The sequence below is a fragment of the Oncorhynchus gorbuscha genome, linkage group LG23, assembly GCF_021184085.1.
Source record: "Oncorhynchus gorbuscha isolate QuinsamMale2020 ecotype Even-year linkage group LG23, OgorEven_v1.0, whole genome shotgun sequence".
In the NCBI taxonomy this organism is placed as follows: Eukaryota; Metazoa; Chordata; class Actinopteri; order Salmoniformes; family Salmonidae; genus Oncorhynchus; species Oncorhynchus gorbuscha.
In genome coordinates, this window is record NC_060195.1 from 48130526 (window position 1) to 48146286 (window position 15761).

At 42.3% G+C, this 15761-nt stretch overlaps 1 protein-coding gene across 11 annotated transcripts in view; it reads right to left on the reverse strand.

The window, feature by feature from the left end:
- prom1a (prominin 1a) overlaps nt 1-15348 on the reverse strand; it is a 122799-nt gene extending 107451 nt beyond the window's left edge. For 6 of the 11 annotated variants that reach the window (XM_046323204.1, XM_046323199.1, XM_046323196.1 and 3 more), the window contains exon 1: nt 14726-15347. In XM_046323204.1, coding sequence (XP_046179160.1) covers nt 14726-14963 — 238 coding nt within the window. In that variant the 5' untranslated portion in view covers nt 14964-15347. Of the gene's footprint in view, nt 1-14725 lie in introns of all 11 variants that reach the window. The other 5 variants (XM_046323203.1, XM_046323195.1, XM_046323200.1 and 2 more) reach the window with 3 other exon arrangements.
- Between the last annotated feature and the right edge of the window lie 413 nt (nt 15349-15761).

Consider the following 15761-nt stretch of genomic DNA (forward strand, 5'->3'; position numbering starts at 1 on the left):
GGGGTGAGTGTAACGGATGTGAAATGGCTAGCTTAGTTAGCGTAAAGTTATACTGTTACACAAGTGTTAGGCACTGTACAGTACAGTGGTTTAGGCCTAGGTCTACTGCAAGGTGTGGAACATCACACATTCCAAGTTTAGCCGAGTTTTCAGGATTTTCACACATTCTTCTTAATTCCCCCTTAAACACATTATCCCCCCGCCCCAAACTCATGGGTTTACCCATTCGGAACTCTATGCCCTACTTATTGCCAACATTTTATGAATTTGTCAGTATTATTTTAGTTCCATATTCAAGGTTACTAACTAGGCCAGAAAAACTGTTGTCCTGAAAATCTTACACATTTCACAAATAGGGATTTGGGAAGGTGGGAAACCTTCACTCCCGGTGAATAACTGGTAGTTTATATAAAACACACTTGAGAACTGTAGTTAGCTCAACTGCGATTTGACTCACACAAAATAGTTAAAGTGGAAAGGTCATCTGAATCAGTATCCCACTAATTATATATATAATAATATATTATTATTTTTTTTTAGGGGGGGGGAGCAGCAGCAGCTACACTTCCTGGGGCCCACACAAAACATGAATTATGACATAATGCAGAACATTAATAGACAAGAACAGCTCAATGACAGCTAGGCTAACGATTGTAAAGCAGTGGGTGGCTGAGGATTGGCTATGCACGTCAGAGGTGCAGGTAGACACAATCCCTGATTAACATCAGTTTGCAGGAGCTAAACCAGTGTTACGGCAACAATGAAGGACAGACAACTCTAACTACAGAGGGCGGGTGGCTATTGATCAGAGAAGGAAACCTAAATCCACCCCACACACTGTCAATAAAACAGATGGAGCTGTGTCATCATGTGTTGTTCGCTATCGGGAGCGCGGGTCTTAAACATGCAGCACATGGGCAATTTTCAGTCCGCCATCTGATTTAAAGTGGACCCTACTTGTGGTCCCCTCAGTAGGCTAACCTTTTTGATTATTTGACATTCTATGTTGGGGAAAAACTACTCACATGCAAAGAGGCACTGCACTCAGTGTCTGTGTGAAAACGTAATTGAAGGATAATTAGGGTGCGCCCTAAACCAATTAGCATTAGCATTGGTTTTCGAGAGATAATTGATATATCCCTGACACCAACCAATCCCAGTCCTCAAGAGCTAAATTACACACTCTTAACCTCACTTCTTCATTGTGACACAGACCATCAGTGGTACATTTAACTGAGGGCCCCCTGTCTCTTAAACGTAGTAAGGCTAAAAGGATACTCTGAAGTAGCACTGAAGCTGATGCCACGCAGAGTAGGTCGTCCGAGTAGTCATCTCAGGCGTTGGCAGGTTGACCCTTACTGCAGCACATCTGCAATTACAACTTACCATGTCCCCAGTGCCAGCTCCCAGAGGGCACGGCTGCACCCGCCAATGAAGCTGAACTAAAGGATGGAGAGGATGCATGACTTGCCGTCCATTCACCAGGACAGTGGCTTGCTCGCCTGCTCGGCTTCCCTGGGCTGACCCATATATGACGTGCCCGAGCGAGACATGGCCGCAACCGCCGCTTCATGATGTGGCAGCGCTCTCTCTATTTGTCTCTCCCACGCGCTCTCTCTTTTTCATTCTTTCTCCCTCTCCTTTTCTTCACTGCTTCTCTTGATCTTTATATTGTTCTCCCTATTTTCTCTCTAAGGGACGCCATGTTTGTCTTCCTGTTTGGATCTTTGACTGTTTCGTTTCCTATCGCTATGTGGATTTCCTCCGTTTTACCCTCTGTTTTCTCTGTGGTTCTCTCTCTGTCTTTTCATCACATTCCCTTCTTTCTTTGACAGATTGAACCTATGCCGATTGAAGCGACGTTGGTGGCATTGTGCGAATAGCATTACCTGAAAGACTCAAAGTCCCAGGACATCTCAATGCCATATCTCGTATCATATGTTCCATCCTCGCTCTGCCAATACGCCAGCCTAGTGTTTGGTAAGGCGAGCTTCAATTAATGAGACACAGCGCTTGCCTCTTGGATCAGAATTACCGGAAATACCTTATGTCCTTTATAATCAATTTGTGGCACCCCGTTGAAGAGCACATACAGATTTGCCGACATACTTAACGATCATTCACTTTATAAAGAAAAAAAGCGGGCAATTAGGAGTCTTTCAAGCACTCTGAACTCGGAATTATTTTTCTTGCGGCTCGGGCGAAATCCCATCCAAAGCTATGTGAAGGAAAGTAGCTCCACTAAAATTAAGCATTTCATTCAGCAGTAGTGATTTGGCTGCCATCCCCTTGGCGGAATCGAGTTCCTGCAGGGTTCTTTATTACTTTATTACTGCACTGTGGAACGTGGAACACCATGCAAAGGTATTTTTCTGGGGGGGGGGGGCAAATGCAACCATCACAAAGGGGGGGGAGGCATGAGCTCATATGACAGAATTAATCTTGGATTCTCTAGCGTCGGCTTAAAGTCGAGGAGAAATTCATGTGTAGGCCTAGTTAGTTATAAACTGCACGGAAGAGAAGAGCTCTGACTTCAAACTGCTTTGAAAAGTTGAGAGCCGTCTCAACAAGTTGTGTCTGCAAAAAGCAGTGGATTTTGTTTCCAGCGTTATTTCGGAACGTGAGGAGGAAATTCACTCAACCTTCATCTGTAATCTTTAAGAGCGTTATTTCATTTGAATGGGATGAGTGACGGAGAGTTGATTTCAGGCAATATTGTAGCTCATGCATATCAAATGTTGGCAGACTGTGCACATGAATCTATGCTATATTGCTGCTGGCCTCTAGACAGTGCGACATAGTTAAGCTATAAGACGTTGTGGTGAGAGAAACGACAGCCTGGCAGAACAGGATTAACGGTTATAGGTTAGCCTACATCCTCAATTCTTCATCAGATAATGCTTTATCCCAACAGACACAAATGACACAATATCATTACATAAAACGGCATAAATGGTACACTCGTATGACATTTCATAGCCTAGCGTAAATTAACAGAAAGGAATCACTTGCTTCAAATAATCAAACCAGTACTGTGGTAGCTATGGTGATGGGGAAACCAAAGATAAGAGCAAAGGTAGGGGTTTTGGCATTTGCTTTGTGTAATAGGAAGAAAATACGGTATATTCAGAAAGTATTCAGACCCCTTCACTTTTTCCACATTTTGTTAAGTTACAGCCTTATACTAAAATAGATTAAATACAAATATGTACTCATCAATCTACACACATTACCTCTTAATGACAATATGAAAACAGGTTTTTGTAAATTTTTGCAAATGTATTAAAAATAAAAAACAGAAATAGCTTCCTTACATAAGTATTCAGACCCTTTGCAATGAGACTTGAAATTGAGCTCAGGTACATCCTGTGTCCATTGATCATCCTTGAGATGTTTCTACAAGCTTGATTGGAGTCCACCTGTGGTCAATTAAATTGATTGGACATGATTTGGAAAGGCCCACACATATCTATATAAGGTCCCACAGTTGACAGTACATGTCAGTGCAAAAAGGAATTGTCGGTAGAGCGCAGAGACAAGATTGTGTCAAGGCACAGATCTTGGGAAGGGTTCCGAAACATTTCTGCAGCATTGAAGGTCCCCAAGAACATAGTGGCCTCCATCATTCTTAAATGTAAGAAGTTTGGAACCACCAAGACTCTTCCTACAGCTGACTGCCCGGCCAAACTAAGCAATCGGGGAAGAAGGGCATTGGTCAGGGAGGTGAGCAAGAACCCGATGGTCACTCTGACAGAGCTCCATAGTTTCTCTGTGGAGATAGGAAAACCTTTCAGAAGGACAACCATCTCTGCAGCACTCTTTGGTCTGAATGCCAACCGTCACATCTGGAGAAAACCTGGCACACTCCATACGGTGAAGCATAGTGGTGGCAGCATCATACTTCGGGGATGTTTTTCATTGGCAGGGACTGGAGACTAGTCAGGTTTGAGGGAAAGATGAACGGAGCAAAGTACAGAGTGATCCTTGATAAAAACCTGCTGCAGAGTGCTCAGGACCTCAGGCAGGGTCGAAGGACCTGATAATGGCGGCGACGAATAGGGCTGCCGTGCTTCGGGCGCTTAGGACATTTTTTGTGTTATTACATACAGCCGGGAAGAACTTTTGGATACCAGAGTTTGTCAGTCCATTTCAAGACGTTAGCCTATAGCCTACCTCATTGGGCTAAAAGTACATTAAGTCTATAAAGAAAGCCCAAATAATTGAAAACATACGAAAGAAATGACTCAATATGGTGCAGGCGACTGCATAGGCCGACTTAGCTACGTGACAGAGTGGCACTTTGCCACAGGCGTTCAGCTGGCATTATGTTAGGCAAGTAAGACCATGCCCATGGCTGTCTTGGAGCATTACCACACTACGGGCACCACAGTCACTACAGTGACATGACTGTGTGTGACAGGCGCTGATACACACCAGGGAAACTGTGTCATACATCCAGCCCACTCACATTTTCACGTCCTGTTACAGTAACAGTGAGGCAGAGCTCTAGACACAGATATGCTTACATGTCATCGGGTTGATAAGCAAGTGATAGGTGTTCTGATTGTATCCCACTCACAAGAAGTGTTATCTGAACGTGAGAAGCAACCAATTGAAATGGACAGGATGTCATGCTCATTTCACTGTGCACCACAGCGGGAATTTGATGTGCAGTACTCAGGGAGTATATCGCAATTTCAGACCCACAATGCAATACAACTGGAAAAGGGTCGGTGTTCAGTCAGGGAACAAATCGTGATAGACAATGACACATACTCGTGCTCCGTATGTATGGATGAGTCATAGGCTCATATTTATAGCTTACTGTATACCTTTTTCATTAAACAGTGTGTTATAAAAACTGTTTGTCCACTTTTAGTTTAGAGTACATAGTAGGGACATTCAGACACAGCCATGTTGTCCTGAGAGGACCCAGCAGAGCTAAGGAGGGAGACCATTGTGATTAGAAGTGACCCCAGATTGATGCCCACTGCGACAAGCTGACCAATCCCTGCCCCATCATCCCACTACTGCCTTCCACATCCACAAAAACATAGGCATAAACATATTCATATCATGATGGACATTTCAGACACAGCACATAACTGATATTTCAGACACCGTGCCACTGCAGAAACATGACATAGGCCTTCTATAGTGTGGCGTATCATGGCTAGGGTCTACTAAAATGTAACACTTTCTCCCTTCATGTGTTAAACAAAGAATCCATCGTGTCCATGAAAACAATGTATTTTAGTACTAGATACACTCAATACTGGGATTGAAAGGAGCTGCGTATCTCAGCGAAGCACCTGCGGGACAGTGGAAATATGAGTTGCTAAAACCGCTAAAATGCTGCAGTTGCCTCAAACTCTGTCTCAGTTCAACCTTTATATCAAATGAGTGCATGCAGACATACAATGCCTTCAGAAAGTCTTCACACCCCTCTAAAAACATAATTTGACATTATGGGTTACTGTGTGTAGATCGGTGACACAAAATCTCAATTGAATCCATTAAAAATTCAGGCTGTAACACAACAACATGTGGAAAAAGTCAAGGGGTGTGAATACTTTCTGAATTGACTGTATGAATTGACTGTATGCAAAATTAGGGAAATTAAAATACATTGCCTGCCGGTGTGTGTGTGTGTGTCTCCCTGACAACTGTTACCTAGCCTTAACTAATTCCTGTTCCCTCGCCGAATTGCTGTGTCCAGTCCACGGAGTCAATATTACACCTGTCATAGCTACGTCTGGAAGAGGGGATATCAAACATACTTTTCGAATTGTGCCGTTAATGAGAAAACCTATTTGTCACAGAGCACTTTCCGACCAGGATTCGCATGGCTTCAGTTAGCATAATCCCCCTAGTCTCATACTAACAGACTCAGAATGACAGTAGAAACGGCATAAGAAGACCTCATTCACATCTTGTTTTAAGTTTTAGAGTGACTTATATTACACAACAGTTCTACTAAAATAGGTCAAACGGTTTAAAATAACAGCAAACGGAGGCACCTATAGGATGACAGAAACTTGACAACATGAATGAGACATTTGCTGTACAGGTTCTGTTGCTCTGTGATTATGTGTGGCTGATGTGCACGGGTATGGCCATATGTGTCAGATAGCACTATGGTTGCATGAGTGGGTGGAAGTGACAGACAAGTTGACAAATGTTGCTAGATTGCTAATAACAGCTCTTACGGGTTGGCGGGTAGTGGAGGAAAGGTGTTATTAACAACAGAATGGTGACATATCGCAGTTCAGCTGTGTGATGTAGGCTACTCCCATAAATCATAATGAAATGATGGATGTTATGGACATAAGCATTATTGTCCATTACAGTGCTCACGGCACCAGTTTGTGATGATGTAACCAAGAGGAAACACTGTGCCATAGACATGATGGTTTAATCTAATGTGCTGGGGACGAGAACACCCTCTAACCACCTCTGCCAGTGTAAGAAGTGTTTCCCCTGTCATTACTTAGGTGTGGTGAGCTCCATCCCAACCACTGCGTAGAATGGCCTGTTTCCGAGTGTGTACATGTAAGTCGGAATATCTTTAATGATAAGAAGCAGTATTGAGAAGACAGAATATAAACAGAGCTTGACCAGTCTTGATTTTGCCGACTCTGGGAGGTCAAAGATCTTTACACACGCTAATAGCCTCCAACACAGTGTCTATTGTCCTCGGGTGTGTTCGTGCATTCAGAGCGTTTTGCTCTCGGAGAGTTCAGACCACACACATGATGCTCTGGCCGAGGAGTAGGGTTGATCCTAGCGTTCTGACCTAACAGCAGCAGTCCCAAGTTAGCAGGCTAATGTTGGCTAGCTTGCTAGCTATTTCAGACACAAATGAGAGGACAACTCACTCTGACCATTTTACTCACCCTAGCAGAGCTAGTTAGGTTTTTTTATGTTATCCAGAGCGTTGGTGAACATTACTGTTTTTCTGGCAACAATTTAATTACGATTTGTTTTGCCAACGTTTACTGACACCGGCCACATTCAATGGGTTTTGAGCATTCGTAAATCCGTCAGTTATTCTGCACTGTGGCACACTCAGACGCGAGTGCTCTGGAATCGGAGTAGATAGCCAGACCAAATGTACCAGCTACGTCTATCGACAGTTGTCGCAGTGACATCATGAACATTCTATTGAAATAGTTACTTGCATAGTGGAGTCTTTTGTTAAGAAATGTAGCTAGCTAGCTAAACAATGAACCATAATCCCAACTCATAACGTTACTACCCTGCATGAATCTGCAGGTAGCTAAACAACCAGGTTCAATGTTAGCTAGCTAGATAACATTAGGCTATAACTATCTGAAAATGTAGCTAGCTTGACTATATTACCCATATACATGGATGGACGCTTCTCCCTCTCTGTCACGGATGCCATGGTTGCCCTTAGTTTGAAGATGTAATCCAGAGACAGGTGTTTTATACAATAGCCTTCTGTGTGTTCTCTTTTCGATACCCTCTGCATATTTGCAATCAAGCGGCAGAATTTTCTCCATCTCATTAGGTATCATGCTCTAACTCCTCTGGGCATTCAACTGATTTCAAAACTCAAGTCCTCTAGAAAGTGGAGAGCAACACCTTTGCTGCTTTACTACGTGATATCTTTCAAAAAAGTCGCTCTGGATAAGAGCGTCTGCTAAATGACTTAAATGTAATGTAAATGTAAAAAAGTTGCGTTAGAAAGGATTACCTACATGTTATAGACAGAAGCGTGCTACAAACCAGACCAATCCGAACTCATCTCTTGGCATTGCTTGCCCATTATCACAGCCAATCATGGCTAGTGGGAAGGTCCCCAACTTTTTCATGGCTAATCCAATTTAGGCTCGTAATTTAACAATGTTATTTGTATTGCAGATGGCATACAAGTTTGTTATTATTAAGGCACATGAAAGTTCACATGTTCCAGAAGGCATTTCTGCCCAAAAATGCATTTTGATAAAAATAAAAGTTTATGTCCAAATGGCTCTCCTGTGAAGTAGAGATTTGCGACATACACCTGGTTTCACCTAGATCTTGAAGGTGAGTGGTCTCATAAAGACATGGACTGGCTGTAACATAATTCTATATCTTACAATTTTCTCAAGGATTTTGATGCATGTAACCACTGCTAATACACCACACACTGACGCCTCAGGTGCAGCTGCAAACCGGTATTCGCTAGTTTATAAATGTAAACCAATCCATACATTTTGAAGTGCAGTACTGAATTTTGAAAAGTTGAGACTTGTTCCACAGCTTTTAGTGTGTGTACTTTTTGGGCTTTTTAAAATATTTTTTTATATTATCATTCCAGAGTTGGAGACCATTTGTTAATTAGGCAGAATAACTTATTGTCGCCTGTAATTTCACAGGCTCCGGCCAGTCGGTCAAAATAACTCTCTGCTGTAGAGAAGCAGTGATTTGCGGGTGCAACTGGAGACATGATGTCTGATGTGGAGACAGACCCAGGGGAACCCAACGCATTTTTAATAACCTCCCCTGAGTTTGAGGACCTGATTATGTCAGCAGACCGGAAAAGGGCCAAGCATGCTTATGGGGAGAAAAGGCGCCGTCAGAACTAAAACCGGAGCCAGCATGCACATCCAGCGCAGACCGACCCAGAACAAATGATTGTGCAATACACCACAGACAGCCTAAACAATTCCTCGGTGTACACATCCCTAAGGAATTAACATGGTCCACACACCCACACAGTAGTGAAGAGGGCACGACAGCACCTCTTCCCCCGCAGGAAGCTGAAAAGATTTGGCATGGGTCAGAAATTGTCAGACTCCAGACACCTAAGTCATAAACTGCTCTCTCTACTACTGCAAGGCAAGCAGTGCCAGTGCACCAAGTATGGAACCAACAGAACCCTGAACAGCTTCTACCACCTTGCCAAAATACTACTAAACAAGACTGCTAAATAGCTAATCAAATGACTACACGGACAACCTGCATTGACCCTTTTTTGCTCTAACTCTCTTGTACTGACTCTATGCACACACACACAGGACACAACACACCTTCACTCACCACATATGCTGCCGCTACTGTCTATTCTCTATCCTAGTCATTTTGCCCCTATATGTACATAGCTACCTCCATTACCTCGTAACCCTGCACATCGACTTGGTACTGGTACTCCCTGTATACAGCCATGTTATTTTGGACTTGTTATTGTTCGTTATTCACTGTGTATTTACTCCTTATGTCACTTACATTTTATAACTCTGCATTGTTGTAAAAGGACCTGTATGTAAACATGTCACTGTTAGTCTACACATGTTTGTGCATAATCTCCCACACATCTATAGGGGAAGGGGATCAGCAAGTATGTATTTTTTTCCCACTGTGAGCTTGGATTATTTTCAGACCAATTTGTGTGTAAATAGCCCTTGGTAAATATTGGGTCTTTTAAGAAGGACTGGCCTCACCTGTCTTCCCTGACTATTTAAGGAGCCTTACTTGGCCCCAGTCTTAGTGCATCATCTATAGTTTGGAAAGGGATCAACTCTTACAAGAGCGACAAGTACATTTTTGGATTCAATAAGTAGCTGTTGGTATTGTCTTGCTAGGGCAATTGAATTTAAGTGCTGTCTTTTACCTAGTAGTCTATAAGCTGTCTGATTGCTCAGTACGTGTGACTGCCGTTGTGGACTTGGATAAGTTATAGGCCTACTTGTGTAACAGTCTTGCTAATTTGTAGGCGTGTTGTATTGTAGGGAGTGTTTTCTTCAGCTCTGCCAGACAATCAGCATTCAGTGCTGGGAGGTGTGTCTTCACCTCTACTGGGCATTTAGTGCTAGTACTAAAAGCGTCTGTATTGTTCATTTTTCGGTGTTGTTGCCGAAACAAAGACATTATGCCGAGTTGTTCGAGGAAGGCTCTCACCACACTCTCACTTGAGTATCTTACCTAGTTATTTTCTGATGATCTCATTTTGCTCTTTTGCAGCTTTGGCAAGTTACATCTCAGTTTGCTCCTGGCTGTAACCCTTCCTAATTTAGTGTACCCTGCGCGCACAACCCGTGTGGAATTCCTAGTCTCTGGTAGCGTTTGGAACTCATCTGAGCCTTTTGAGTTCATCTCAGCCCATGTTGCTCTTCAGTCCCTTGACTTCTTGGCCATGGCGGCGACATGGTTTCCCCCAGAGAACACTGCTACTCCAGCTGCTCTCGCGTCATCTGACTATGTGTTCTCTCATAGTCCGAGAGCATCTGGTGGTCGAGATGGTGGCACAGGGCTAGGGCTGGGTGATATGGCCAAAATATTATATCACAGTATTTTTTTTAATGGATGGTAATGATGGTATTTGACATTATTTTTAGTTGTTGAATACTAAACGTTCTACATTGGCTTTATGAGTAGTGTGATCCTAGGGTGGCAACACATACATTCTAAGTGATTTCAATGAGTCTTTCTCCAATCTGATTGTTTTATTTGTTTTATACTGTTCAATTCAACAAATTTCAGCACTTTTATCGTTTCTGCATTTCCTGCACTCAATCGGAGTGGTGGAAAAAGTACCCAATTGTCATACTTGAGTAAAAGTAAAGATATGTTAATAGAAAATTACTCAAGTAAAAGCGACAGTCACCAAGTAAAATACTACTTGAGTAAAAGTCTAAAAGTCTCTTTCCAGGTTAGATCCTGCAGCTAGTGATGCCCAGCCACCCAACAACCTGCCCACTCGATCCCATCCCCTCCTCCAGACCACTCTCCTCTTGTGTCACAGAGACTCTATGCTCTACCAAAGCTGGACTCTCTCCTCTGTTCTCATTGACACTCAATTACTCTTCTCCTTCCCCCTCCTGACACTGAGGTGGCGACAAGCATCTCTGCGTGACTGGCAGACATCTCAGCTCGGATGTCGGCCCACCACCTCAAGCTCCACCTCGCACCATCTTCAAGACCCTGGTGCTTGTCTACGGAGCAGCAAGGGGAACTGCACCTCCTTTACCTTCAGGCTCTGCTCAAACCCTACATCCCAACCAGAGCACTTCGTTCCACCACCTCTGGTCTCTTGGCCCGCCGACCCCTGCGGGAAGGCAGCTCCCACTCAGCCCAGTCAAAACTCTTCTCTGTCCTGGCTGGGCGATATGGCCAAAATATCATATCACAGTATTTTAAAAAATGTGACTTATGACGTATCTTGTGTTTTTTAATAATAAAAGTTCTACATGTGCTTTGAGTAGTGCGTGACCCTACGGTGGCAACACATGCATTTCAATGGGTATTGGGTCCATGGGTCTTTCGCCATTCTGATTGTTTTTATGTTCAATGAAACTTCAACTAAAATCATTTCCTGCATTTCCATCAATTTCTGCATTTCCTGCACTCATTTGAGATCATTTACACACTGCCATGTAGGGCTGCAAGATTTGAACAAAAAAAACATGGCCCTATTTTTTTTAGCAAATGTTGCAATTGCAATTTGACTTGTGATTTAGATCAATACACTTGGGTGAACTGTTGGAATCATGGAAATATAATATTTATTCATAGTTTGAATATAAATAATAGTGGGCACTTTGAATAGTATTTGACATGACAATGAATTAAAATTCCAGGGAGTTATTGTGACAGGGTACGAACCAAAGTCATGGCCAGTTTTTCCTAGGGGACCCTATAATCTTTGGCTACATTAAATGTTTCTTCATGTAGCAAACATATTCATGCTTTGCTAGTTCCTCTTTGATTTAGCAGATACTGTTGAACGATCAACATGCTGATTTTGGCTTACACCTGCACTGATATCAGGCTATATTAGCTAGCTACATTTGCTCTGACTCAGTACATGTATTAGCTCGCTAGCTAGCCAGCTAACTAGCGATTAGCATTAACGGGTAACACGATTTAGCTAAAACATGCTAAGAAAAGACAAACTATCTGATTTCAGATGTAAGAAACAAACTAATAGTGTAATTATAGAATGCTAGTGGATTTATATTAAGAAGTGGAAACAACATCGTCATCAACATCTTTGCATGCGCTGCATTGACCAGGCAGACTGAACGCAAGTGTCTTGTGGTCAAGCAACAACAAATGCGCTCCTTGAGTGACAGGGGGTGGGGCTATGTCTGTGTGAAAAGCAGTTGTTTAATCTGAAATGTATCTTCCGCATTTAACCCAACCCCTCTGAATCAGAGAGGTGTGGGGGCTGCTTTAATCGGGATGACTCAAGTAGCGGTGTAAACGATAAAAAAAAAAATCGACGTTACAACACGGCATATCACATTTAACAAACCAACCATTCAAATAAAACCCAAACCGGTCCATACATCAATACCATGACTCTTCCGCGCCCCCGTCCCCATGTGGCGTTTCCTACTAGCACTGACTTTGCTGATAAATAATTTGTTGGGGAGAAAAATGTACATGATACGATTGTGATGTGTTGTTGTCTCGCCTAGCTATTTTAAGATGAATGCACTAATTGTAAGTCGCTCTGCATGAGAGCGTCTTTGAAATTACAAAAATATTCAAATGTATAAGACGCAAATACTTTTCACAAACTCTTCACAGCTGCTTCTCAACTTTTTTTGCATCTCCAACTCACCCATCGTTACATACTGTGTACACACACACAGAACAATACCATGTTGTTTTCACAATGCTTTATAACTTCTTTTTTTTTTTATATAAATGTCTTGATATTGTGTATTTTATACTATGAATGTGTGTTGATTGCATTGTTAGAGCTGGCCATTTTTTTATTTTGTTATTTCATTACTTTTTTTTTGGCCGGGGGTTGTGGGAATATTGTTTTATTTATTTATGCGTAATGTTGTACACTTTACATATTTTTTTACTTCATTAGATGTTGTATTTTATAATTTGCTTGACTTTTGAACACGTGTTCTTTTTGGGGTTGGGGAGCAATGCAGTGCAAATGTATATGAATAGTTTATTTATTTAACTGATTTCATGACTTATTTTTTGAGCAATGGTGAGGTGTGAGTGTCAGGATACCTTAATGGCATGTATCAGGCTGGACACATTGGCAGTCAGGATCTCTAGTATCCACCGAGTGCTGTTAACATCCCATGCTTCCTCTTATCCCACTGTCGTTGGAAAAACTAGCTTTTGTGTGTTCAGAGATAAAACACTTAAGTTCTTCCGACTGGCATGGAAGTGGCAAAATTCTTCAGAGGTGTAAGGATAATTAGAAGTCTGAATTCGGGATTTTGGTGCAGTGCACCTACCTGTAGTTCTGTTGCCTCCCACCTGAACTAATTATTTGGCCTCTATTGGTTTCAAATGGTATATTTTGGGAGTTTACAGCCCTGATTGTTGGTTTGGGGGCCGTGGTGCACCAATAAATGAATCTAGGAGAACAGGTATGTCATACATTTTATATGAATGCATTAAGAAATCAGAAATCAAGATGAATTTTTCTTTGAAAATGGTCCACTGCCACACTATGCATGATGATTTACGGCAGCCACAACAGTGTTATGGGGAAGCATTAGGGGCTGGTACAGCCTGTCCCTTCCAATCAAAATAGGCCTGACAGATCACTGGATTATCATGCTAAATCTCCATGTGTGCATTTTTATGTCCCAGTTAATTGGCAGGCATGTGACTGTACAGCTGAGGCTATCTGGTTTCAATTAAGCATAGGATTCATTTGAAATAATAATGAAACCCCCTACAGTAATATGGATGGATGTCTAAAATATATTGCCTAATAATAATAATAATAATTGTCTAATAATGGTCATATAATTAATTTCGGTGTTCATTTTTTTGATTGCAGTCATGGAACATTTTTAAGACATAATTCCTATAGACAGTTCATACAATACAAACCCCACTATCTCTAACATGGGATTTCAACTTTACCTATAGATGTGTAATAGAACCCAACAATGATATCCAATGAACAAATTGAACATCCATTGTGTAAGTGAGTTTGAGCCATATATCAACGAATGCCTCTGACAACCCTTGAAACTAAAAGCACAGCAACATATGGCATTCCAGATTATGGGATTACCTAGTTAAATCTGTGACACAGGGAGACACTCCTAATCTCCAGATTTACTAAATGATTATGAACACTGAGATGGGGTAGTATTGTCTACCAACCCCCTCAATTCAAGTGACCACACAAATACTTACTTTGAAGACACCTTATTTGAGTTATATGGAAAGTTAGGCCTAATTGCATTAAATTGGACCAACGGTCCACCGTCTAACCCATTCCCTCCCCATTGGGTCTTGGCATTTTCTCATGAATTGTGTGCCCAGACTATTTAGTGACCAGTGACCACATGATGCAAAGTCAGTAAGGGTCGGTTTAATTGTAATTATGTTGACACCGGCAGGCAGCACACTGTAGGCAAAATACTCTTAAAGCACAACAAGAATGTAGAAATATGATGCAAATAAACACAATTTTACGCATTGGATGGGCATGTTTTGCGTAAACCTGTGTGACATATTCACAGCTGCCAAATAGAAGATAAAGCCCTTCCTGCGATGATTTGAACATCTCTGCACGCATGTGTCATAGCAAATACCTTATCTTGCCATTGGCAAACTTTGTAAACGACAATGACGGCGCTGACGCTAAACGAGGACGAAGTGCCTCACTGTGCTTCACTTATAATGAGTTGAAGCTAGATGGCTTGTTACTACCTACGGTGTATTCTTATGAAATGTTATTGGACAGCATCAATGGGCATCAAAACAACATCGCACTTACCTTCCGGGAACGGGTTGGGCTGCACGACGTATAGGAAAGCGTGCACCATGTGGAACAGTAACCCTATTACTCCAGGTTCGTAATAGGCGAGGGTTTGGTAAACTCCCTGAGGCACATAGCCAAAATCCAACTTTCCCGACGGTGGCAGACTTCGGCGCTCTGGCTCCGTTTCTTCTTGCTGGAGTTCACCAGACGTTAATAGTCCCCAAAAGAGGAGAAGAAGACCGGTTTTCCACATCGTCCCAAGACACTGTCAAGCTCAATATACAGGGGTTAAAATAGGCTACAACGAGGGAGATGGTACAAAAATGTCGCTACGTCCGTATCTCTACTAAAATGTGGAAATAAAAGGGAAGGGTTGAGCAGTGGGACTGCAGGTTTTAAGTCCTGCTGTCCGGGGAAGGATTCGTGATTATCATCGTTCCCACGGTCAGTGACTCCTCATATGGACGCAAACCGCGTGTTTCTTTTCTCCGGTCCTCCAACCGCTCAGTTCCTCAGAGATGATATCAGACCGACTGTCAAATTGGCTGGAGCGTCTGTGCAGTGTGCTAGAGGAACGGGAAGGTTTGGATGGCTGCGCGAGAGAATGCGTGCGCATTCACTCTACTGGATGTGGGAGGCTCGGGCAGGGGCGGACTGGAACAATAATTCGGCCTTGGCATTTCATCCACACTAGCCCATATCAATGCGCATGCCGCCAAACCCAGTGACTGGCGAGTGATGCTCCTCCTCATCTTTTTTAACCAATTCATGTTTAAAACAAATGCAATATGTAAAAACACCACTGTGTTGTTCCACCTCAAAAAGCACAAGAAAGAGGATTTTGACACCCACCATCTGTTGTTAGTAGCAGATACAATTAGCATTCCTGAAACATTATTTTGTTGAAATATAATTTTATCTCTAAGAAATTAAACTAATTGATTGCACAAAAATTGGCAGTTTTAGTTGATATGATTGAGATAATATCAAATAAATATAGTACCCATCACCCACGTAGGCTTGGGCGGTATCGAGATGTTTATATTGTTGT